We start from the raw sequence: 22,022 nt of genomic DNA on the forward strand, positions 1-22,022 counted from the left end.
GAGTGAAGAGAAAATGCTAACAAAGGAGCCCACAACATTGAGAGGATATGAAAATAAAGGTCTCCCGTACCTTCCTCTACGCCTGTGACAATTGAGGCAAAGTTGTCATCCAGGAGGATCATGTCAGCGGCCTGTTTGGACACGTCTGAGCCAGCAATGCCCATAGCAACACCAATATCAGCCTTCTTCAGTGCTGGAGAATCATTTACACCATCCCCTGTTACAGCCACTATGGCTCCCTTTGGAACAGAAATTATTTTTTTTTAAATCATAACTAACTAATTAACTCAAAATTACAATTTTTAATTGCTTTTTAAAATCAGATGTTTTTAAACTTAGGACCTGCAGGGGCTCCAAGAGGGTCTGTGGATCATTTTTATTTATATATTAATATAAATGAGAAAATGTATTTTTAAATATCAAGGTATTAATTAAATATGCTTCATGCCAAATTTAATTTTACAGAAATATTATGGTTTCAGTTTTGATTCAGTTAGAATAATCACAAATCATGAAATGGTGGAAAATCATGAAATGAACTGTGTATATATGTATGTATATATATATGTATGTATATGTGTATCTTTATAAATGAAACTTGGATATATTTTAGTATTTTAGTAGTCAATGTGCAGCTTGCATAGCAGTATAGATTTATTGTCCCCTGAAAATGACTCAACATACAGCCATTATTATCAAAATAGCTGGCAACAAAAGAAAGTACACCCTAAGTGAACGTCCAAAGTATCAATATATTGTGTTAGCACCATTGTTATCTGGCACTACCTTAATCATCCTGGGCATGGAATTGACCAGAGCTGTTGGAATTGACCTCAGAGAGTTCTTTGCCATGAGATGCCATGTTGAACATCCAGTGGTCAGTATGAAAGAATTGTACTTAAAGCACCAATTCCATGCCCAGGATGATTAAAGGGATAGTTCACCCAAAAATGAAAATTTGATGTTTATCTGCTTACCCCCAGGGCATCCAAGATGTAGGTGACTTTGTTTCCTCAGTAGAACACAAACGAACATTTTTAACTCAAACCGCTGCAGTCTGTTACTGATTTAAAGGCAGTGGATGGACACTAAACCTTTGAAAGTAAAAAAAAACAAAACATGCACAGACAAATGCAAATTACACCCTGCGGCTCGTGACGATACATTGATGTCCTAAGACACAAAACGATCGGTTTTTGCAATAAACTGCACAGTATTTATATCATTTTTTAGCTTTGATATGCAGCAATGTCTAACTCAGCTCAGCATCCAGCGCGTAACCTGTGTACACGCTCTGGCGTAGTATACGCAAACGCCGGAAGGGGAAATCGGTGAAAAGTCAACAGACCCGGATGAGTTCGCACAAGTAAACGTAATCTTGAAGCTTTAAATCAGTTTGAACAACCAGGAACAATCAAGTGCAAGTAATTAACATTTTGAATAGCCACTATACCCACAATCTCTGTGCTCTGTGTAAACAATAATTGTTGTATATATGCGAAAAATTTTAATTTTTGGGTGAACTATCCCTTTAAGGCAGTGCCAGATAACAATGGTGCTAGCACAATATATTGACACTTTGGACAAATTCACTTTGGGTGTACTCACTTTTGTTTCCAGGTATTTTGAGAATAACGGCTGTATGATGAATAATTTTCAGGGGACAATAAACACATTCAAGCTGCACATTGACTACTCTAAAATATATCGAACTTTTTATTTCTATAGAATTGTCCCTTGACAAGATATACTAAAATGGTTGCTGAAATGTGAGGGGTGTCCTCACTTTTGTGACATACTGTGTATATACATATATATTTAATATTTCAATTTGCTTTGGCCTCAGTACATGAACAATATAAACATTTATTAAACAATTTTAAATGTAAACAATTTCAACAATTATAATTTAAAATAACTTTTTTTCTATTTTAAAATATTTCCTTATTGCACCATTGTATTAATTATTATAAGAGCCCATTTCCACCACTGAATAAAAAATGTAAAAAGGTAATTGCGAATTTTTGTCTCACAATTTTTGTGAGTTTACATACATTCTTGCTGACTTTTTCTCTGAATTTTGTGATACCAAGTCGCAAGTCTGACTCAGAATTGCGTGATATAAACTCACAATTGCAATTTTGTATCTCACAATTCTGAGAAAGAAGTCAGAATTACAAGGAAAAAGGTCAGAATTGAGAGATACAAACTCACAATTGCAAGAAAAGTCAGAATTGCGAAATAAAAAACTTGCATTTGTGAGAAAAAAGTCAGAATTGCACGTTTTTGTCTTGCAATCCTGACTTTATTTCTTGCAATTTAGTTTATATCACACAAGAAAAAAAAGTCTGAACTGCGAGTTTGCATCTCACAATTCTGAGAAAAAAGTCTGATTTGCGAGTGTGTATCACAAAATTCAGAGAGAGAAAAAAATCTGAATTTTGAGATAAAAAGCAATATTCTGTTTTTTTTATTATTCAGTGGCGGAAACAGGCTTCCAAAAATTACAGTCTTTAATGTCACATGATCCTTTAAATATCATTTTAATATGATTTGGTGATTTTTTTCAATGTTGTAAACAGTTGAAACAAAGTATCAATTTCTTTCAAAAAACTCCTGTAATGTACATAAAAACACTTAGTTGTCTTTTTATATTAGAAAGGTGATTCCTCACAAGGGGAATCATGTTTAGCGATCTTTGGCATCAAAAAGTTTGCGAGTTGAAAACTGCTGTTCTAAACTGTTGTACTGAAGTATTCAGGTTTATTCTGAAGTTCAATCATTACCTGTCGCTGACACCCCTCAACAATAATAAGTTTCTGCTGTGGTGACGTTCTAGCAAACACAATTTCTGTGTGGTACTTCAGAATGTCATCTAGCTGTTCACATGAGAGGTCCTTCAGGTCTCCACCATGAACCACGCAGGCCTTTGCATCTCTGAAAAGAGATATTTATTGACTTATTAGATTCATGTCAAGAAAATGTAGAGGGATGTTTTTAGTAAAACTATCACAATACCTGGGATTGACTTCATTGACAGGGATATTCAAGCGAGCAGCAATGTCTTCCACAGTCTCATTACCCTCAGAAATAATCCCAACACCCTTTGCTATGGCTTTGGCAGTGATTGGATGGTCACCGGTTACCATGATAACCTAATAATAGTTGAGAAATATATGTGTAAACTATAATTATATAATCATGTCAGCACATTGTAATGGATTTGCATCTATGCTTTACTTTGATTCCTGCACTTCTGCATTTGCCCACAGCATCAGGTACAGCAGCACGTGGAGGGTCGATCATTGATATGAGACCCACAAAGCACAGATTCTCAGTTGGGAAATTCACATCCTCAGCATCAAACTGGAAGCCTTCTGGAAACTGTTCATCAGGGAGGTAGAATTGACAGAAACCTGTTGGAGAAGAATGTAAATGATCAGTCCACAGTGTGCTCAGGTGACCTTCTTCAAATACAACTTGTATTTGAAGAAGCAGCTTTTTCTCTTTTACCTAAAACTCTTTCTCCAAGGCCCCCGAGCTCTAGATAAGCATTCTGAAAGGCTTCTTTCAATTCATCATCCAAAGGTTGCTCCTTCCCTTGGATCAATATAGTAGCACAGCGGTCCAGGATTCTCTCTGGGGCTCCTTTCATCATCAGCAGGTGTTTCGACTCTGTGCCACCATTTGGGTTCTTGTGCACTGACAGCTACCAATGCAAGCATTAGATAAACTCAGATAATGGTGAGATGTATTTTTATTAGTAATATTAGGGCTGTCAATTAAACATATTAAAGGCTAATTTTACAATTTTGAATTGGAAGCCTTTATTGATTGACATGAAAATGAACACACGTGAGATGTAAGATCCTAAATCGAGTACCTGATATTTGTTTGTGGAGTTGAAAGGGATTTCTGCCAGTTTGGCGTACTTGTCTCTCATTTCTTTCACTGATCCACAGCAAAGCTCAATGCATTTCAGCAGAGCAGATTCAGACGCATCCCCAGCAACATCTCTCTTAACATTTAAAAACACAAGTGAGATATTTATTAGTAAGTCTTTCACTATAAACAGTATCTACATTAAAGAGGTGCCATACATGTTTGTTGCTTTTCAATTTTTATTAGGATCATTATATACACTACCAGTCAAACGTTTTTGAACAGTAAGATTTTTAACGTCTCTTCTGCTCACCAAGCCTGCATTTATTTGATCCAAAATACAGAAGAAAAAGTTAAATTTGAAATATGTTTACTATTTAACTGTTTTCTATCTGAATATATTTGTTAAAATTTGTTTTAAAATTTATTCCTGTGATTTCGAAGCTGATTTTTAGCATTAGTACAGTCCAGTCAAATCATTCTAATATTTTGATTTGCAGCTCAAAAAACATTTATTATTTTTATTATGTTGAGAACAGCTGAGTATAATTTGTTCAGGTTTCTTTGATAAATTAAAAGCTAGAAAGAACAGCATTTGTCTGAAATTGGAAATATTCTAAATGTCTTTATCATCACTTTTGATTAATTTAAAGCATCCTTGCTGAATAAAAGTATGAATTTCTAAAATTTCCCCCAAAAAATATTATACTGACTCCAAGATTTTGAATGGTATAGTGTATAATTTTACAGAATTTTCAGATAAATGCTGATCTTTGATTCTTTCTATTCTGCAAAGAATCTTAAAAGATGTACTTAACTTGATAATAGTAATAGTAAAAAGAATGTTTCCTTTAAAACAAAAAATGTTACACTTTAAAATATATTCAAATAGAAAACAGTTATTTTAAATAGTAAAAATATTTCATTCTGTTTTCACTGTACTTTGGATCAAATAAATGCAGGCTTGCTGAGCAGAAGGGACTTTTTTAAAAAAACATTACAACTCTTACTGTGTGTTACTGAGTGATAGTGTACGACACAAACTGCTCTGCTTTTTAAAAAAGCAGACCTCCATCATAAGTCATTGTGTAAATGGTGCACTGGCCTACAGTGTCACACCCTGTAAGTATAACTTGCTGTGCATCAAATCAAAAACTAACCTTTAGAATTGGCACATCTGCCTGTTCCGCCAGGAACACAGCCCTGTTGCAGAGCCCAGCAATACGAGCCAATGATGTCCAGGTGGCTGAGCTGCGGTCAAAGGAGGTCCCGCTCTGATTCTCTGTGGTGTCAGCCTCATGGATCTGGTTATCAAACCACATGTGGGCTACGGTCATGCGATTCTGCGTTAATGTGCCAGTTTTATCGGAACAGATGGTTGAGGTTGAGCCCAGTGTTTCAACAGCCTCAAGGTTCTTAACCAAACAGTTTTTCTTAGCCATGCGTTTAGCTGTGAGAGTGAGACAAACCTAAACAACAAGAAACAGAGATTGAGTGCCAAGCAAATATTAGGGCATGATCTTCAAACAAAGTAAGTTTAAACTAACTAACCGTGACTGTAGCAAGAAGACCTTCAGGCACATTGGCCACAATGATGCCAATAAGAAAGATAACAGCTTCCAGCCAGGAGTACCCAAGAGCGAGAGACAGAACAAAAAAAGAGACGCCTAGGAAAACAGCCACGCCTGTAATGATGTGGATGAAGTGCTCAATCTCAATGGAGATGGGAGTGCGCCCGACCTCTAGACCTGATGCAAGTGTTGCGATTCGGCCCATTACAGTACGGTCTCCGGTGCTGATGACGATGCCACGTGCAGTACCTATGTGCAAATATTGCATGAGAAACATTGATATTTAACTTGAATATGTGACATTTTTAATTTGCCAACAAAAGTAGTTGCAAATAAAGCAGAATTAGTAACACAGATGCTAAATGAATCGGTAAAGAAAATGATTCAATGACCCACTCATGGTGTCAAGTCATTTGTTTCATTTCTGAACAAATCAGTGTTTTTTAATGGCAGTGATTTAATGATTCACCAACGGAATAATGAGTAGTATTAAAGGAGAAGTTCATTTCCAGAACAAAATTTTACAGACAATGTACTCACCCCCTTTGTCATCCAAGATGTACATGTCCTTCTTACTTCAATCGTAAAGAAATTATATTTTTTCAGGAAAACATTTCACGATTTATCTCCATATAGTGGACTTCTATGGTGCTCCAAGTTTGAACTTCCAAAATGCAGTTTAAATGCAGCTTCAAACGATCCCAAATGCAGTTTTTAATGATCCTAGCTGAGGAAGAAGGGTCTTATCTAGTGAAACCATCAGTTATTTTTCAACAATTCTACAATTTATATACTTTTTAACCTCAAACATTCATCTTGTCTTGCTCTGCCTGAGCAAAGACAGGTTAAAGACAAAAACTCGAAAAACTCCCATCTTATTTCCTCCCTCAACTTTAAAAATCATTTCAAAATCATTCTACATCGCTGCAGAAGTACAGACCCAGTGTTTGCAAAGTGAACATGCAAAGATCAAACATTACAAAAATGATAAAACAGCGATGTGGGATGATTTTGAAGTTGAGGGAGAAAATAGGAGTTTTTCGGCATACCCTAACTGTCTTGAACTGGAAAAAACTGAGTTCAGGCAGAGCTAGACAAGACAAGCATTTGAGGTTAAAAGTATATAAATTATAATTTAAAAATAACCAATCGTTTCGCTTGATTAGACCCTTCTTCCTCGGCTGGGATCGTTTACAACTGCATTTAGGATCATTTGAAGCTGCATTTAAAGTGCAATTTGGAAGTTCAACCATATAAGTCCACTATACGGCAAAAAATCCTGAAATGTTTTCCTCAAAAAGCATAATTTCTTTATGAGTACATTGCCTGGAGTGAACTTTCTCTTTTAAAAGTAACAGTGTAAATATAAAAATGTAATTATATGAATTTAATTTTAATAAGCTATATAACTATATAAGTAAAACACATTACTGAACATCTGTAGTGAATAAGAATATAAAATACCTTCGACACAGTTGGTGGAGAAAAAAGCGATATTCCTGGTCTCTAGAGGATTATCATTTGAGAAATCCGGGGACCGTGTCTGCGGCTCAGATTCTCCAGTCAGAGAGGAGTTATCCACCTTAAAACACCCAATTTAAAAGCTATTTTACATAATGCCACTGCCACGGTCAGGAAATGTAACATTAACGCTACATTGATCACGTCAGATAAGAAATAGCGCCTCATAATAACCTTGCAGCCATGTGAGGCTATGATTCTCAGGTCAGCAGGGATCCTGTCACCACCTTTTACCTCCACCAGATCACCAACCACTACTTCTTCAGCATTGATACACTTCTTCTCACCATCACGGACAACCAAAGCTTGCTAGAAAGGAAAAAAAGTTCTATATAATCATCTGAATAAAAACGTACATAAGAAGACAAACCTACAATGTATTTAAGCATATTTATTTATGTATTAAATTACTAAAAAAATCTATTTACCTGGGGAACCAAATTCTTAAAAGAATCCATAATTTTTGAGCTCTTAGCTTCTTGATAGTATGAGAAACATCCAGTGACGATCACCACAGCTGATAGCACAACTCCCAAATATAGCTGCATTGCACAAAGAGATAAACACAACTAGGTATAAAACATCCAATAATCAGAACACACGTTTAAATATTTATCAGCATTCTGTCTCACATTGTCATTGGCTGGCTCATCCTCCATTGCTGCCTGAATGCCATAGGCAAGAAAGCAGAGAATGGCACCAGTCCACAACAGCATGGAGAAACCTCCAAACATCTGCTTACAGAATTTCACCCACTCTGGGGTGGTTGGAGGTGGCGTGAGGGCATTAGGTCCATCACGGGCCAGAATCTCTACTACACGAGCGCTTGTGAGACCCTGGTGAAGTCAAAGAGATGGCTATGTTAGTTATTGATCACTAGAGATTTATAGAATGTTTGCACTTAAAGGGACAGTTCACCCAAAAATGAAAATTTGATGTTTATCTGCTTACCCCCAGGGCATCCAAGATGTAGGTGACTTTGTTTCTTCAGCAGAACACAAACAAAGATTTTTAACGAAAACCGATGCAGTCTGCCAGCCAAATAATGGCAGTAGATGGGCACAGACAAATCCAAATTACACCCTGCGGCTCGTGATGATACATTGATGTCCTAAGACACGAAACGATCAGTTCTTGCAAGAAACTGAACAGCATTTACATAATTTTTTACCTTTGATACACAGCCACGTCCATCTCTCCTGAGCACGAGCTCATCATCCGGCTCGTTACATGTGTACTCTCGCTCTAATTGTGTACAAACGCCGGAAGCGATCTGTCGCATGAATACGACACTCATTGTTTACACAGTGCCAAGAGATTGTGGGTATAGCGGCTATTCAAAATGGTAATTACTTGCGCTTATCCTGATTGTTCAAACCGGTTTAAAGCTAAAAGATTACGTTTGCGTCCGGGACTTTTCACTGATTTCCCCTTACGGCGTTTGCGTATACTACGCCAGAGCGCGTACACATGTAACAAGCCAGATGATGAGCTCGTGCTCAGGAGAGATGGACGTGGCTGTGTATCAAAGGTAAAAAAATTATATAAATACTGTTCAGTTTCTCGCAAAAACCGAACGTTTCGTGTCTTAGGACATCAATGTATCGTCACGAGCCACAGGGTGTCATTTGGATTTGTCTGTGCATGTTTTTCTTTTTCTTTTAAAGGTCTGGTGCCCATCCACTGCCATTATTTGGCTGACAGACTGCACCGGTTTTCGTTAAAAATCTTTGTTTGTGTTCTGCTGAAGAAACAAAGTCACCTACATCTTGGATGCCCTGGGGGTAAGCAGATAAACATCAAATTTTCATTTTTGGGTGAACTATCCCTTTAAGTCATGGTTTGGTCAGTTACCCGGATGCACGTTTTGGAGATACTTGGATTTAAACAACAGCATTGATTGCACAATTAATGTACTACTGAATTCATTGTTCTGCTAATTACACAATAGGAGGTAAAGATATGTACATGCAGTATTAATTAAGATTTTAGCCTAATACAGTGGTTCACAACCGCATTCCTGGAGGGCCCCCAACATTGCACATTTTGCATCTCTCCTTTGTCTGACACACCCATTTCAGGTCTTGGAGTGTGTACTAATGAGCTATTTATATGAATCGGGTGTGTTTGATTAAGGAGATTTGGAAAACATGCAGTGTTGGGGGGCCTCCAGGAATGTGGTTGGGAACCACTGGCCTAATATTTCACCTACTTGACCTGAAATGATAAGAACCTATGAATGTTGTCAAGATTCTTACCCTAGAAATCCTGGTTCAGTTTGTCCAACCACAAACACCTTTTGTTCCTCAAACCGTTTTTTTTTTTCCACTCTTCTCCTTAATTTGTTATAACTTTTTGCAGTCTAATCCAATTTTTTTTTTTTCCCGGTCTGACCGATTAGTAGAGTCCAAAACATGACAATAATTGACTATTTTCAGCAGCAATAATCAGCAAATTTGCGAGTTCCGTTCGGTTCAGTGGCACTGTTTAAATACAGTGCCCCCAATATGGCCGAGTGATGACGTGCCGTGAAAACACTCTACTGAGGGTAATTTTTACTCTTGGAGAAACTCTATTTCATGAACTTACTCTGCTCAAGTCTGTGCCATATTTACGGTTGAGCTCTTCCAAAGTCAGTTTGTGATCATCCTGAAACAGAAATTATATAGAAAGTTTCAGCCTTGTGAAAATTATCAGAGTATACCCTATTGAACAAAGCTAAGTAAAGTCTCACCAAATTCACTTCCTTTTTCAGCTCATCCATATCTTTTTCCTTCTTCTTGTTTTTGTTCTTTTTCTTTCCTCCTTGCTCTGACGTTGCCGCCAGCTCGTACTGGTCCCGTCCATCCTGAAACAGATGTTTGAAACATCAAATAACAACTTGGTCAAATAATAAGGCTGTGACAATTGTTAACCAAGTCATTTTGTGGAAAAAAAGGTAAAGAAAATAATTCACTCTCCTCAAAAAAATGAAAAGTCATTATTTACTTTCATTTTGTTTCAAACCCATTTCAGTTTCTTTCGTCAACTGAACACAAAAGAAGAAATTCTATAGGCTGTGCTGCTTACTCTTTTACATGCAATTACTAAGCTTTCTGAAGTTTTCAAGCTTCTAAATAGGATGAAAAGCACCATATATGTGAACTTTACTGTTTGTGCACTACACTTCTCAAGTTATCACTTTTATGATACCTTAAAGGGATAGTTTTGTTACATGTCGTTACAAACCCATAATACCTTTCTTCATCTTTGGAACACCAATTATGATTTTTTTTTAATAAAATCTGACCTTGATTTTCAGAAGCTTTCTGACCCTGCATAGATAGCAATGCAACAACCATGTTCAAGGCCAAGAAAGGGAGTAAGGATATCATTAAAGTAGCCCATTGTGACATCAGTGGTTCAGTTTTCATTTCATTAAGCGACAAGAATACTTTTTTGTTTGTAAATTGTTAAAGTCATTATTTTTGTTTTCCTTATGCACAAAAAGTCTCGTAGCTCATTACATTACGATTGAACCACTGATGTCACACAGACTATTTTAATGATGTCCTTACCTTTCTGAGCCTTGAACATGTCTGTTGTTTTGCTGTCTATGGAGAGTCAGAAAGCTCTCGGATTTCATCGAAATTATCTTAATTTGTGTTCCGAAAATGAACAAAGGTCTTATGGGATTGCAACAGCATAAGGGTAATGAATGATAATATTTTAATTTTCAGGAGAACTATAAACAACCTATACATTAAATGCATGTTTTTCCATGTTTCCAGCCACATTTTACCTTGTATCTCACATGGTGAAGATGAGGGCAAGCCCAACTATTAATTACTAAAACATATTCAAAATATAGCTGCTAGCAGCAATTACGGGGCCAAGCCTTTGTGGCTGCTTTGGCTTGTGTCAAGGTTGGATTTTATTTAGATGCTTTTAACCATTTAGCTGTCACCATCATTTTTGAACACTGAAGTGAAAATGCAGCTTTCAAACCAAGTTTATTATAGTTTTGCTTTTTATTAAATTGCTTTTATTTTAATAGAGTTTTCAAATTTTGTTTTCATTAGTTTCATTAACGATTTTGTTTGTTTTAGCTTCGTTTTTATTTTGTAAATACATTTATATTTAGTTTTTATATAGTTTAGCTTCAGTTTTAATTTTAGATTTTTAGAGATCAAGAGTGGACGGGTGACGGTTAAGGGGTTAAACTCACCAAACTTAGCATGCTTTCCACCCAACCGCTCTACTGCATTTCCACACTGTACTGCTCTTCCCCTCTCAACCGCTCTTTTGCCTAATAATGATTGGCTTATTTGGATTTAATTTGAAACTTCTAAACAACTTTTAAAAATTCACATGATCAAACACTTGTGACACACCAAATTAGATTTTTTTTAGCCTTTAGGCTTTAGCCTTTTGCTTTACACAGCTTGCAAAATTTAATGAACTTGCACCACATGGTCAAGTGTTAGTCACCCAACATGTTGCGACACTGAGGAGTTTGGTAATGTCGTAGTTTGGACAATGTTTTCAGAAGTGATGAGTGTTTTTGTAAGAATTGTTGTATCTCTGAAACAGTAGGTGGCGCTGTCTTCAAACTTCCGAGGTACCTTCAGGACATTGTGTTTATGATGCTTAGTGATTTTTGTGCAGATATGTCAAATGGTTTAAAAGATATTGCAATTTATGACATATTTCAAAATGGCGGACACACGGTTCAGTCGATCCTGGCAAAATTGATATCCTCAGATTCAGCATGACCCAAGGAATCCACAGACACTGTATATTAATTTTCTGACTAACTGTACAAAAGTTATAAGCTATTATATGCTTTTTTGCTATCTCATGACCCATAGGTGGCGCTATTTCCAACTTTGGCATGGACCCTCAGACTAGAGATGCTCCGATCAGCATTTTTGGGGCCGATCACCAAGATCATGATCTGCCGATTGCCGATCACTGCCGATCACAGAATGGCAGGGGAATGGGAATCTTTGATCTATAATCTAGCAGAGTTTGCACCATTTGTAGAAATGAAACTAACTCTAAATTAACTATATTGGGAAAAAAAACTCTAGAAATAGGCTACAGTCAAGATCTTGAAGAACCACCAAGTTAGGGTTGGAGACGATAGTATCGTGTATCGACAATAGTTAGAGATATCGCCAGTTGCTGATGCCTTCCCTGCTGAAAAAAACAGCATATGCTGCTTAGGTATGTTTTGGTGCTGGGATGCTGGTTTATGCTGGTCCTTTGCTGGTTAACGCTGGTCCTTTGCTGGTTTATGCTGGTCATGTTGCTGGTCAAGGACCAGCATAAACCAGCATCCCAGCACCAAAACATACCTAAGCAGCATATGCTGTTTTTTTCACCAGGGTTTGACGATAGCAAGACGGTTATTGTTATTATCCGTCAAAAAGGCGCCTAACTTTAGCGATGCAGTGCAGAGAGTCGGTTCTAGGATGCTTCAGAAATTTGTCGTGATATAAACACACGCATGGAGTGGCCATGACGCCTTAACGCGCCGCATGGGGAAGAGATATATTTATATTAAAGTGCACCTCGCACTAGACTAGTCTATGTTCTTTGATATTGTAAATGTTCTTTGCTTGTTATTTGTAGCTGCTTTTTAAGATGATGTAAGGATTATATTATCCAGCATTGCAGTCATTAGGATAAAGGTAGTAAAATGTGGTTTAGGCTGAATTAAATATGATATATCAGAATCTGTCTGTATATAGGAAACATAAACATTCACCTCAGTAACATCTATATGCGTTCATTAGAATTACGATGCGATAAAATGGCGCTAAACATACGCACGTGAATTACACGCGCACCGTTTCTCCTCATTCTATATGAACTGAACTACAACATGATCTGATGACAACAATCAGACATACAGCGGTAACATTTTTGCAATATGACGGGTATAGAAAGATACATTCATTTACATTCAAGCACGCACATTCGCCACTCAGAATGAAACCGAAAGTAGGCCTATACTTTAACTTCTCCGGCAAAACTACAGTCAGCGCTCTGTACACGCACAACTAGTCACATGCCCAATAACAAGACTACCCTTACAAAACTAATAAAGAATTTAGTACTCATGTTGCATGTTGCCACTGGTAAGCTCCGCTCTGCTGTTGTTTACCTAGGCGCCGTGCATGCACGTGTGAAAAAGTTGCGCGAGTAATTTACGTCAAGTGATCGGCTTTTTTGATCGGCGCTTTTGGGGTTCGCCGATCAAGCTATTTTTAGCCAATATCGGCCGATCATGATCGGTTGCCGATCAATCGGAGCATCACTATCTCAGACCATGGTGCTAATGAAGCGTGCCAATTTTCATTTCAATTGATCAAAGTTTGGCAGAGATATAGCCTCTGAACCGATTTTGGGTCAACCTCGTTAACTTTGCGACATCATAACTTTTGAACACAGATAACTAAAAAATATTGGTTTAGTTTTGTCTGTTCAGCTCAGTCTAGAGATCATCTGAGCCAAATTTGAGAAGAATTGGATCAAGTTTGAAGGAGGAGTAGCAAATAGACTGATTACTGTACTTTTCAAAATGGCCGCTACTGTAATGGGTGGAGTCTTAATGTAAGGTATTCAATGTGATCAGCGTGATGAGAGGAATCATGTCTACTAAGTTTCATGTTTCTAGATTTAGGGGTTCAGGAGTTATTAGCATTTTAATTTTGGACTAGTGGTGGCGCTATAGAGTTGGTCCTAGGGACTCCAAATTTGGTCAGATTACTATTTATGGTCATGTCTATAATTGTGCCAATTTTCATAATTTTCCTATATTGCCTTCATAGGGCTGCCATAGACTTCCATTGGACGAGAAGAAGAAGAAGAAGAAGAAGAATAGGAAAACATACAGATACAATAGGGGCTACAGCCCTTTCAGGGCTTGGCCCCTAATTACTACCAACCTCCTGTGATGTAAAGTGTCTTTGATGTATTTCGAAGGGATCAGCTTTCTCTTGACACAATCTGCTACATGGAACAAACAAGTCTAATAATGTTCTGTGGCATATGGCCAATCATAACAAGGGCTATGGAAACAAGCATGTCATCTTGGCCTCTATCCAGTGAAAATAAATATGCAGAAGCAACAAGGCCCTTTCCCACAGTACATTTCTTTTCCCAGAGAGAATGTGAGTAGGCAAAGTTGGGAGTATGATTAGTTTATCTCAGAATTTTCTGTGAGGGTCACAAATCTGCAAACTGACAACAAATAAACACCCACACAAAGACTTGTGCTCATGTTTTATTCAGATGTCCAGTCAACTAGAGTTCAGTGCAATTGTTGCCTCAGGCAAACAAGTTATGCCACCTTTGTGTCAACACACAGCAGTGTGACAGAAGCAAGTGTTTGTGAGAATGAAAAATGGATTTGAGGATGTTTTTCCGAATTAGATCTGATTTTATTGTATGACCTAAAACCTTCACAGCAGTTGTAAACAATCCCTATTACCACAGCTGTTTGTGGTACAGTGAAAGAAGCTTTGAATCTACATTGTGAAAATAGCTGCAGCACATCAGGAGGCAAAAAGTAACTGCATGCTCATGCTGACATCTTTCCTCTATTCTTATTACAAAGGATTAGGAAAGTTTTGTGGTAATTCAGATGAACTGACCTAGATAAAGCACACCATGTTCTTGTGGGGGGAGAGAGAGAAAACTCCACTCTAAATCAACAAACAACCTGTGGCTCTAGAACTAGCTTTAGGAAAGTGCGGAAAAGGTAAGGAAAATATGCAACTGCTACACTGCGCAAGAACAAAGTTATTTGGACAACAGTGTAAGCACAGCTTTGAATCATGATTTCACACTGAATATGCAAATGAGGCCGTAAATAGTGATGAATAGTAATGAGTGCTGCATGTACTGAGCACAGGTCATACTACAGCCTACTACACTCCTACTTCTCAGTTAAACTGAATATAAAATGCAATCATACAATAACAAACAGTTAAAAACTCCATTTTGGCCAACCACACGGTTACACAAAATAAAATCTGAAACGCACAAACTTTTTGGTCTCAAAAATAAAAAAAAAAATAAAAAATATACATACTTTATGAAAATTAACCATTGTTTTACGACAAATAAAGCCAAAAAACATGGCGTTTGCAAACTATAGTTAAACCATGGTAACCACAAATTAGCCATGATCTTGCTACACTATCCATAGTTTAGTAAGGTAAAACTATGGTTATGCAAACGGTAATAACTTCACGAATACACAAATATTTTCGCTACAAAATGCAAACGTTGTGTGTATAGGTATTAAGTTAAAAATTGGTAGCCTATTTTTACCATCGATCTTCACATACCTAATATAATCCTTATCTTTATGAAAATATCAATCATAAGCGCATTTCTAGTACGTGCTTCAGATTAAACAAGTATAGTTATTAAAACATAAAACATATTTTACCTACCCCAACTCCCATTTTCGCTTGTGAACGGCGGCTGTGCTACTTCACGTTCACTTTCAAAGCGTTTTTCAATCGTGTGGAGCAGAGCATCAGATCAACGGCTTCTGCAGCTCAACTCATATGCGAGTCTCAATCACACGTTTGTGTAGAATCTCAACAACCAATAGGAAGCGAGTAAATTCTTTGTGTAGCTTGTGTCTCTCTGTGTGCGTGTGTGTGTTTGTGTGAGTGCGCGCGCACAAGAGAAGGAAAGTGAAAATCTAAGGTTTGCATCCACTGAAGAGAGACAACGTTCTTCCTCTTGCGTTTATTACTTTTACAAAATTAACAATACGGCACAATTCTTAGCTTGTCTAGAATAAGATAAACAAAACAGGAGAAAATCAACTTTGACTTAAATGTTTAACCCCAAAAAAAAAAAATTACCAAAAGTATTGTATTTCATTTTTTTGTTACTGTAGCCTATATGCACCGATTAAAAGTTTTAAATATATATATATATATATATATATATATATATATATATATATATATATATATATATATATATATATATTATATATCAAATATTTATTTTAAATAACTATATGTGACCCTGGACCACAAAACCAGTTATAAGGGTCCATTTTGTTTAATTTTGTGATTTGAGATTTATATATCTTCATTTTTTTTAGGATAGGGCAATATTTGGTTGAGATACAACTATTTAAACAATCTGGAATCTGTGGGTGCAAAAAAATATCAAAATATTGAGAAAATCACTTTTACAGCTATCCAAATAAAGTTCTTAGCAATACATATTACTCAAAAAATACGTTTTGATATACAGTGCCTTGCAAAAGTATTCATACCTCTACATTTTTTTCACATTTTGTTTTTTTGCAGCATTATGTTAAACTGCTTTAAATTAGTTTTTCCCCACATCAGTTTACACTCCATACACCATAATAATGACAAAGCAAAAAAATGATTTGCAAATTTTACAAATTTATTAAAAATAAAACACTGAAATAAGTACATTGCATAAGTATTCATACCCTTAACTCAGTACATAGTTTAAGCACCTTTACAGCCTCAAGTCTTTTTGGGTATGATGTGACAAGCTTTGCACATCTGCATTTGGCAATTATCTGCCATTCTTTGCCTCACCTTTTCACCTCTCAAGCTCTGTCAGCTTGGATGGGGACTGGCAGACATTTTCTAGAGTCCTAGTTGTTCCAGTCGTCTTCCATTATGGATAATGGAGGCTGCATGCTTCTGTAAACCTTCAGTGCAGCAGATTTTTTTTCTGAACTCTTCCCTAGATTATTGCCCTTAACCCTTATGCGGTCTTCGTTTTGGAATCACACTCATGGTCTTTGGGGTCTCTAGAGACCCCAGGCAACAAAACTTAAATTTTGTAACAAAATAATAGTTAAAAAAAATATATAATAATTTTTTTCCTGTTTATTAATGTTTTTGCTCCACAATTGTGCAGTTTTCGTAGGATTTATGCTATTTTTTTAAATATATATAAATTATTAAATAAATATTTATTTTTAATAGTTTTATATGCAAAAACAGCTTTTTATGTAAAATTCACTTTACAAAATACCCACATTTTAAACTTTCATTCATGGGGATAGCATGGATAATTTGATATGGTTTAGTGTAAGATTTTTGCCCATTTTTTGGAAAATGCAGTTTTAAAAGTAAAAAAATATAACTTTTACCACTAGATGGCTGCAGAGCACTACTATTGACTAATTGCTATTTGACCAACAATAAGATATTTTTTCACAAGTTTTTTTCAGTTGAGTACATATCTACATATTATGAAATCACAATTATAACAATAAAAAATGCTTTTTGTCAAAGTTAATCATTTTTTGTACTGAAACAAAACCAGTTCTATTACATATTGAGTAGCAGTACACAACATGAACATAAGAATGCAACAACAACATCTTTTTTTTCTTTTTTTGACAAATTATAAGAGAGCAGTTTTTATGGTCTCCAAATGTAGTCCTGTGTGTTTCATGATATGTAGATATGAACTCAACTGAAAAAAAACTTGTGAAAAGATATCTTTCAGGTGGTCAAATAGCAAAAAGCATATAGTGGAGCTCTGCAGCCACCTACTGGTAAAAGTATTTTTTTTACTTTTAAAACTGGATTTTCCAAAAGATGGGCAAAAATCTTACACTAAACCATGTGAAATTATCCATTTTATTCCCATGAATGAAATTTAGACATGTGGGTTTTTTATGAAAGGGAATTTTACAAAAAAAGCTGTTTTTGTATAAAAACCTATAAAAAAATATTAATTTATTAATTTATATATATTACAAAAATATCCTAAATCCTCCAAAAACTGTACACTTGAGGAGTAAAAACGTCTAGGTTACGAAGGTAACCCTCGTTCCCCGAAGGAGGGAACGGAGACGTTACATTGGGATCTCGCTTGAGAGACCGATCACCTCTGAGCCTTATTAAAAAGGCCAATTGAAAATTGGCGAGTGGACGTGCGCGCCGGCCACGCCCCCGTACATACGGGTATATAAGATGGCTGCGCGCACCACTCAGTCAGGCTTTTGCAGCGCGACGCCAGGGGCGTGGCAGGGGAATGTAACGTCTCCGTTCCCTCCTTCGGGGAACGAGGGTTACCTTCGTAACCTAGACGTTACCCCTTCAGTCGAATCACTTCGACGTTACATTGGGAACAAACCCATGGAAAAGGCCACGACCCTGACGCCGCGTTACGCAACAGCTTCACGTGCTGACAAGTATACGTGCCGGTAGGCGAAGTGAAACGTAACCTTCCCAACGCCCTGGGGCCCAATAAGGGGGCCCCTCCAGGGATGCCAGTTGTACTGAAGCATGGGTTGGGGGGGGGGAGCACATGAAATTTTACATGTGGAAATGAGAATAATTCAATATATCCATAAAAAGTTTTTAGGGATATACGAGGGAAACAGCGGTCTCCTCCGCTGGAATAATAAAAAACTAAGCCACAACCTGCGGGGCGAAGGAAACCCAGGCAGGATCACAGTGCAGGACTACTCCGCGCCTAGCCCTGACTGCGGGGCAGGAGGGCCCAGGGTTCGCCGGAGGGAACATTCTGGGAAATAGCGCACGGATCCACGTGGGAATGGCGCAGCAAGCCGACACCAGCCGGTCTTCCCGCTCACCTGAGAGTCCCTAAGTTAGGACACGGGAGAACGGCCTCTACGCAAGGTTGGAGAACCAAGCGAAGGTAGGGTGTCGCCCAGCCCGCAGCTTCCGATTTTTACATCTGCTGGTGAGGTGCCATGAACCAAGGATCACGGCTGTCCCTGGGTATAACAGGGAGAGGCATCTACCACCATTTAGCCAACCTCAGTTCGGGGAGCATTCCCTTTCTGCGAATCCCGAGGCAGATGAAGCTGCTGGTGCACCTGAAGTGCCGAGTGATTCAGTCTCACATATTTAACGACACAACATCGCACGACTGGGTCTGCCTCCTCCAGAGCAGAGCTTGCAGGTCTACCACCTGGTCGCGGAAAGGCGTGGTGGGGACCTTGGGCACCGAGCCGGGGTCTCGACGGTAACGTGGAGAACGCCGGGCCCGAATTCTCGACACACTTTGCTGGCAGAGAAGCTTGTAGGCCCTCTTGATGGGAGCCAGGGCAGTCAGGAGCGCTGTCTTAATGACAGGAACTTTAGCTCGACTGAGGCCCGTGGCTCCAACGGAGCGACCCGCAGCCCTGAAAGGCGACGGGGAGGCCCACGAGGTATGAGGTGCGTGCTAAGCACCTCTGAGGAACCTGAGCTTGTCGGTAACTTACCCTCTTAAAGGAAGCCGGGGCAGTCAGGAGTGCTGTCTTAATGACAGAAATTCTAGCTCGACTGAGGCCCGAGGCTCCTGAGGAGCACCCCGCGGCCCCGAAGGGCGACGGGGGGGTCCCAGAGGGTATGAGGCGTTACTTGACAGAGAAAACTTGTAGGTCTCCTGCCCTCTTAACGGGAGCCAGGGCGGTCAGGAGCGCTGTCTTGATGACAGGAATGCTAGCTCGACTGAGGCCAATGGCTCAATTGGAGCGTCCCGCGGCTCTGAAGGCGACGGAAAGGCCCCAAGAGGGTGTGGGGTGCATTCTGGGCACCTCTGGGAAACCTCACGGCCAGTGAATGCTTACCTACTTAGCTCCATCTACTGCATGTGATACGCGGCGAAGCAGCGGCATATACTTAGAGATTGAGGGACAGTCTGTGCTCAACTCTCCTGCAGGAAGGGAAGCATACTGCAACCGTGTAACTCTGTGGAAAGCCAGCAAATAGACCTCATCTCAGTGCGAGCCTGCCTAGTCAAGGGAGCTCGGTACTGAGTGATAATTGTATCACGGCCTGCGAAGGCCGGAGAGGTCTGGGTGTCATCCCGTGCCCTACAGGGAGGGACTGCCGCGAGGGAACGGTTACTAGACCTGAGTCTGGGTGGGCCATTCTTGTAGCGCAACCAACAGACTTACTCCTCGTCCTCCCTGGACTTGCACAGAGTCTGTGCAAGGAGGCTCGCTGGGGAAGGGCGTACTTGGGCCCCGGAGGTCAGCTGAGTGCCAGCGCTACTCTGAAAGAGGCAGCTGGTAATGAGAGCAATCGGGGGCGAGCGGATGTGGCTGGCCTACCGATATGCTCCAAACTAGCTGCGTCACGGGGTGGAGTCGCCATCCTGCAGGTGGTGGACTGCCGTGAGAGCCGATAGGCTGCACGGTTGAGTTTACCTGCTTCAAGTGAATGGCAAGTAGCAAAATCTGCCACGTACTCCCTGGGAGCAGATGGAGAGGCTGTAAGTACATGGCAACCCAAAGCCACGGGCTGGCTTGTCGGCCAAACTGCGGGAAAACGCCAGTCCAGAGTGGGCCGAGATGCCATGCCCATCATGGGACTCGATCGTGCTGAAGCGGTCTCACATGAACAAGCTTAGCGGCTCTTAGCGGCTAGAGCTGTCATGTGCCCCAGGAGCCTCAGTTTGAGAGAACCGCTGTGTTGTGCCTGATTGACTCAGGAACTACAGCACTGACTGCGCGCTCTTGGTAGTAAGGCGGGCTGTCTTGAGGACCGAGTCGGGCTCCCGACCGAGGAAATGAATTTCCTCGGTTGGCCTGAAGGACCAGATGGCGGGGGTGCCAAGGCACCAGGTCCCTATGTTCGCACAACGGAACTCACGAGTGGGCTGGTAAAAGCACCAGTCGAAGAGACGGTTGAAGACGCGAATACCTGTCTGCCGAAGAGGGGACAGGGGAGCTCCCATGGCCTAAGAAGGCAGGAAGGAGAGGGACTAGCCAAATGGAAGCACCTCGCGCTGAGCGCTCGATCCCCGGGGCAGACCGCCGAAGGGGTGTGTGCCGGGGAAGATCGAGACGCGACAGCGGGTGCCCTTCAGGCAGATGGCTGCAACCCAGCCCTGGAGACGGAAACATACTTGTATGTGCGTCGTCGTGAGCATGTGTGCCGACAGCCTAAGAAGGGATCGGAACAGAGCTCCATCCAGGGCGGATGTTAACCCACCACTCTAACTGGACACGTGAAGTCAGGACTCTTATCAAACCCCGACCTCGTCCCGGCTGGAGAGACAGGCTGGATCGCGTCCTTCGCCAGTAGGAACGCGACCTCCGCAGGCAGAACAGAGGCACGCCTGTTTCCGAATAAAGAATGTAAGGGGTACCTGTGAGTCTGGGCGGACGCCTGGAGCCGGGCCGTACCGTCCGTATCAACCAGTGTAGTGGTATCAAGGGAACGTTGACCGGCGTGACCGTGGTGGGGCAGCCTGGGGAAAGACAGGGAAGGAGACAAAACCCAGAAGGATAAATGTCCCGGAGAAGTGTCTAACTGCACTAAGCAGTGCTTACCTACTTCCCTGGTTCCCGCGCTGGCGACATCCGGTCCCGAGTCTGGTTCCAAGGAGTGGAAGTGCTGCTCAGGAAGGAAACTCGGGGCCGGGGCCCCAGAGGTGAGAAGGCTGGGTCTTTCTGTGATTTCAAATGACCGGCTAAGTCCCGCTTCCAGCGGGAGTGCCGACAGAGTAGCTCTCTCCTCCTCCTGGGGTGCTCGCATCAGGGACGCTTCGAAGCTCGCCTGCGAGGGTCTTCCGTCGCAGGACCCTGAGAGGCGAGCGGCGTCCCTCTCCCACGGGCGGCTCGACGTCGGCTGCGAACCTGGATCGTGTGGCTCAGCAGGGGACGGAGCTGCGGGGGGACGCCCTCGGCGACGGGCAGGCGGAGGCGGGGGCCCAGGCGGCGGAACGGTAACTTCGCGGCGGGGCAGGATATGTTGGACGGCCTCCGTCTGCCTCTGGACCGTTGGAGCGCCAGAGGAGACGCCCAGCCCGAACGACGGGGAGGCGTACTGCTCTGGCATCTCGATGGGGTATGCTGATGGGCGGAGGATCGCAGGCTTTTTGGGGGCCGGCGATACGTTCGACGCCGCTGAGCAAAAACCCTTCACGGTGTCGCCGAATAGGCCGCTCTGGGGAATGGGAGAGTCGAGAAAGCGAACTTTGTCGGCCTCTGCCATCCGGGCCAGAGCCAGCCATAGGTGGCGTTCCTGGACCACGCAGGTGGACATCACCTGACCAAGGGGACACGCC

General features: G+C 40.6%; 1 protein-coding gene across 2 annotated transcripts in view; it reads right to left on the reverse strand.

Annotated features, from left to right (window-relative positions):
• Positions 1-22,022, reverse strand: part of atp1a1b (ATPase Na+/K+ transporting subunit alpha 1b) — a 34,729-nt gene that overhangs the window by 2,980 nt on the left and 9,727 nt on the right. The window contains exons 1-15 of one of the 2 annotated variants that reach the window (XM_073845285.1): positions 15,425-15,582; positions 9,709-9,822; positions 9,564-9,623; positions 7,607-7,810; positions 7,403-7,516; positions 7,149-7,283; positions 6,918-7,035; positions 5,434-5,702; positions 5,043-5,351; positions 3,884-4,018; positions 3,514-3,709; positions 3,241-3,416; positions 3,019-3,155; positions 2,787-2,937; positions 71-239 (exon numbers count right to left, since the gene is read on the reverse strand). In XM_073845285.1, coding sequence (XP_073701386.1) covers positions 71-239; positions 2,787-2,937; positions 3,019-3,155; positions 3,241-3,416; positions 3,514-3,709; positions 3,884-4,018; positions 5,043-5,351; positions 5,434-5,702; positions 6,918-7,035; positions 7,149-7,283; positions 7,403-7,516; positions 7,607-7,810; positions 9,564-9,623; positions 9,709-9,822; positions 15,425-15,436 — 2,299 coding nt within the window. In that variant the 5' untranslated portion in view covers positions 15,437-15,582. Of the gene's footprint in view, positions 1-70; positions 240-2,786; positions 2,938-3,018; positions 3,156-3,240; positions 3,417-3,513; positions 3,710-3,883; positions 4,019-5,042; positions 5,352-5,433; positions 5,703-6,917; positions 7,036-7,148; positions 7,284-7,402; positions 7,517-7,606; positions 7,811-9,563; positions 9,624-9,708; positions 9,823-15,424; positions 15,583-22,022 lie in introns of those variants that run through there. The other variant, XM_073845284.1, reaches the window with a different exon arrangement.

The sequence above is a fragment of the Garra rufa genome, chromosome 8, assembly GCF_049309525.1.
Source record: "Garra rufa chromosome 8, GarRuf1.0, whole genome shotgun sequence".
NCBI classification, from domain to species: Eukaryota; Metazoa; Chordata; class Actinopteri; order Cypriniformes; family Cyprinidae; genus Garra; species Garra rufa.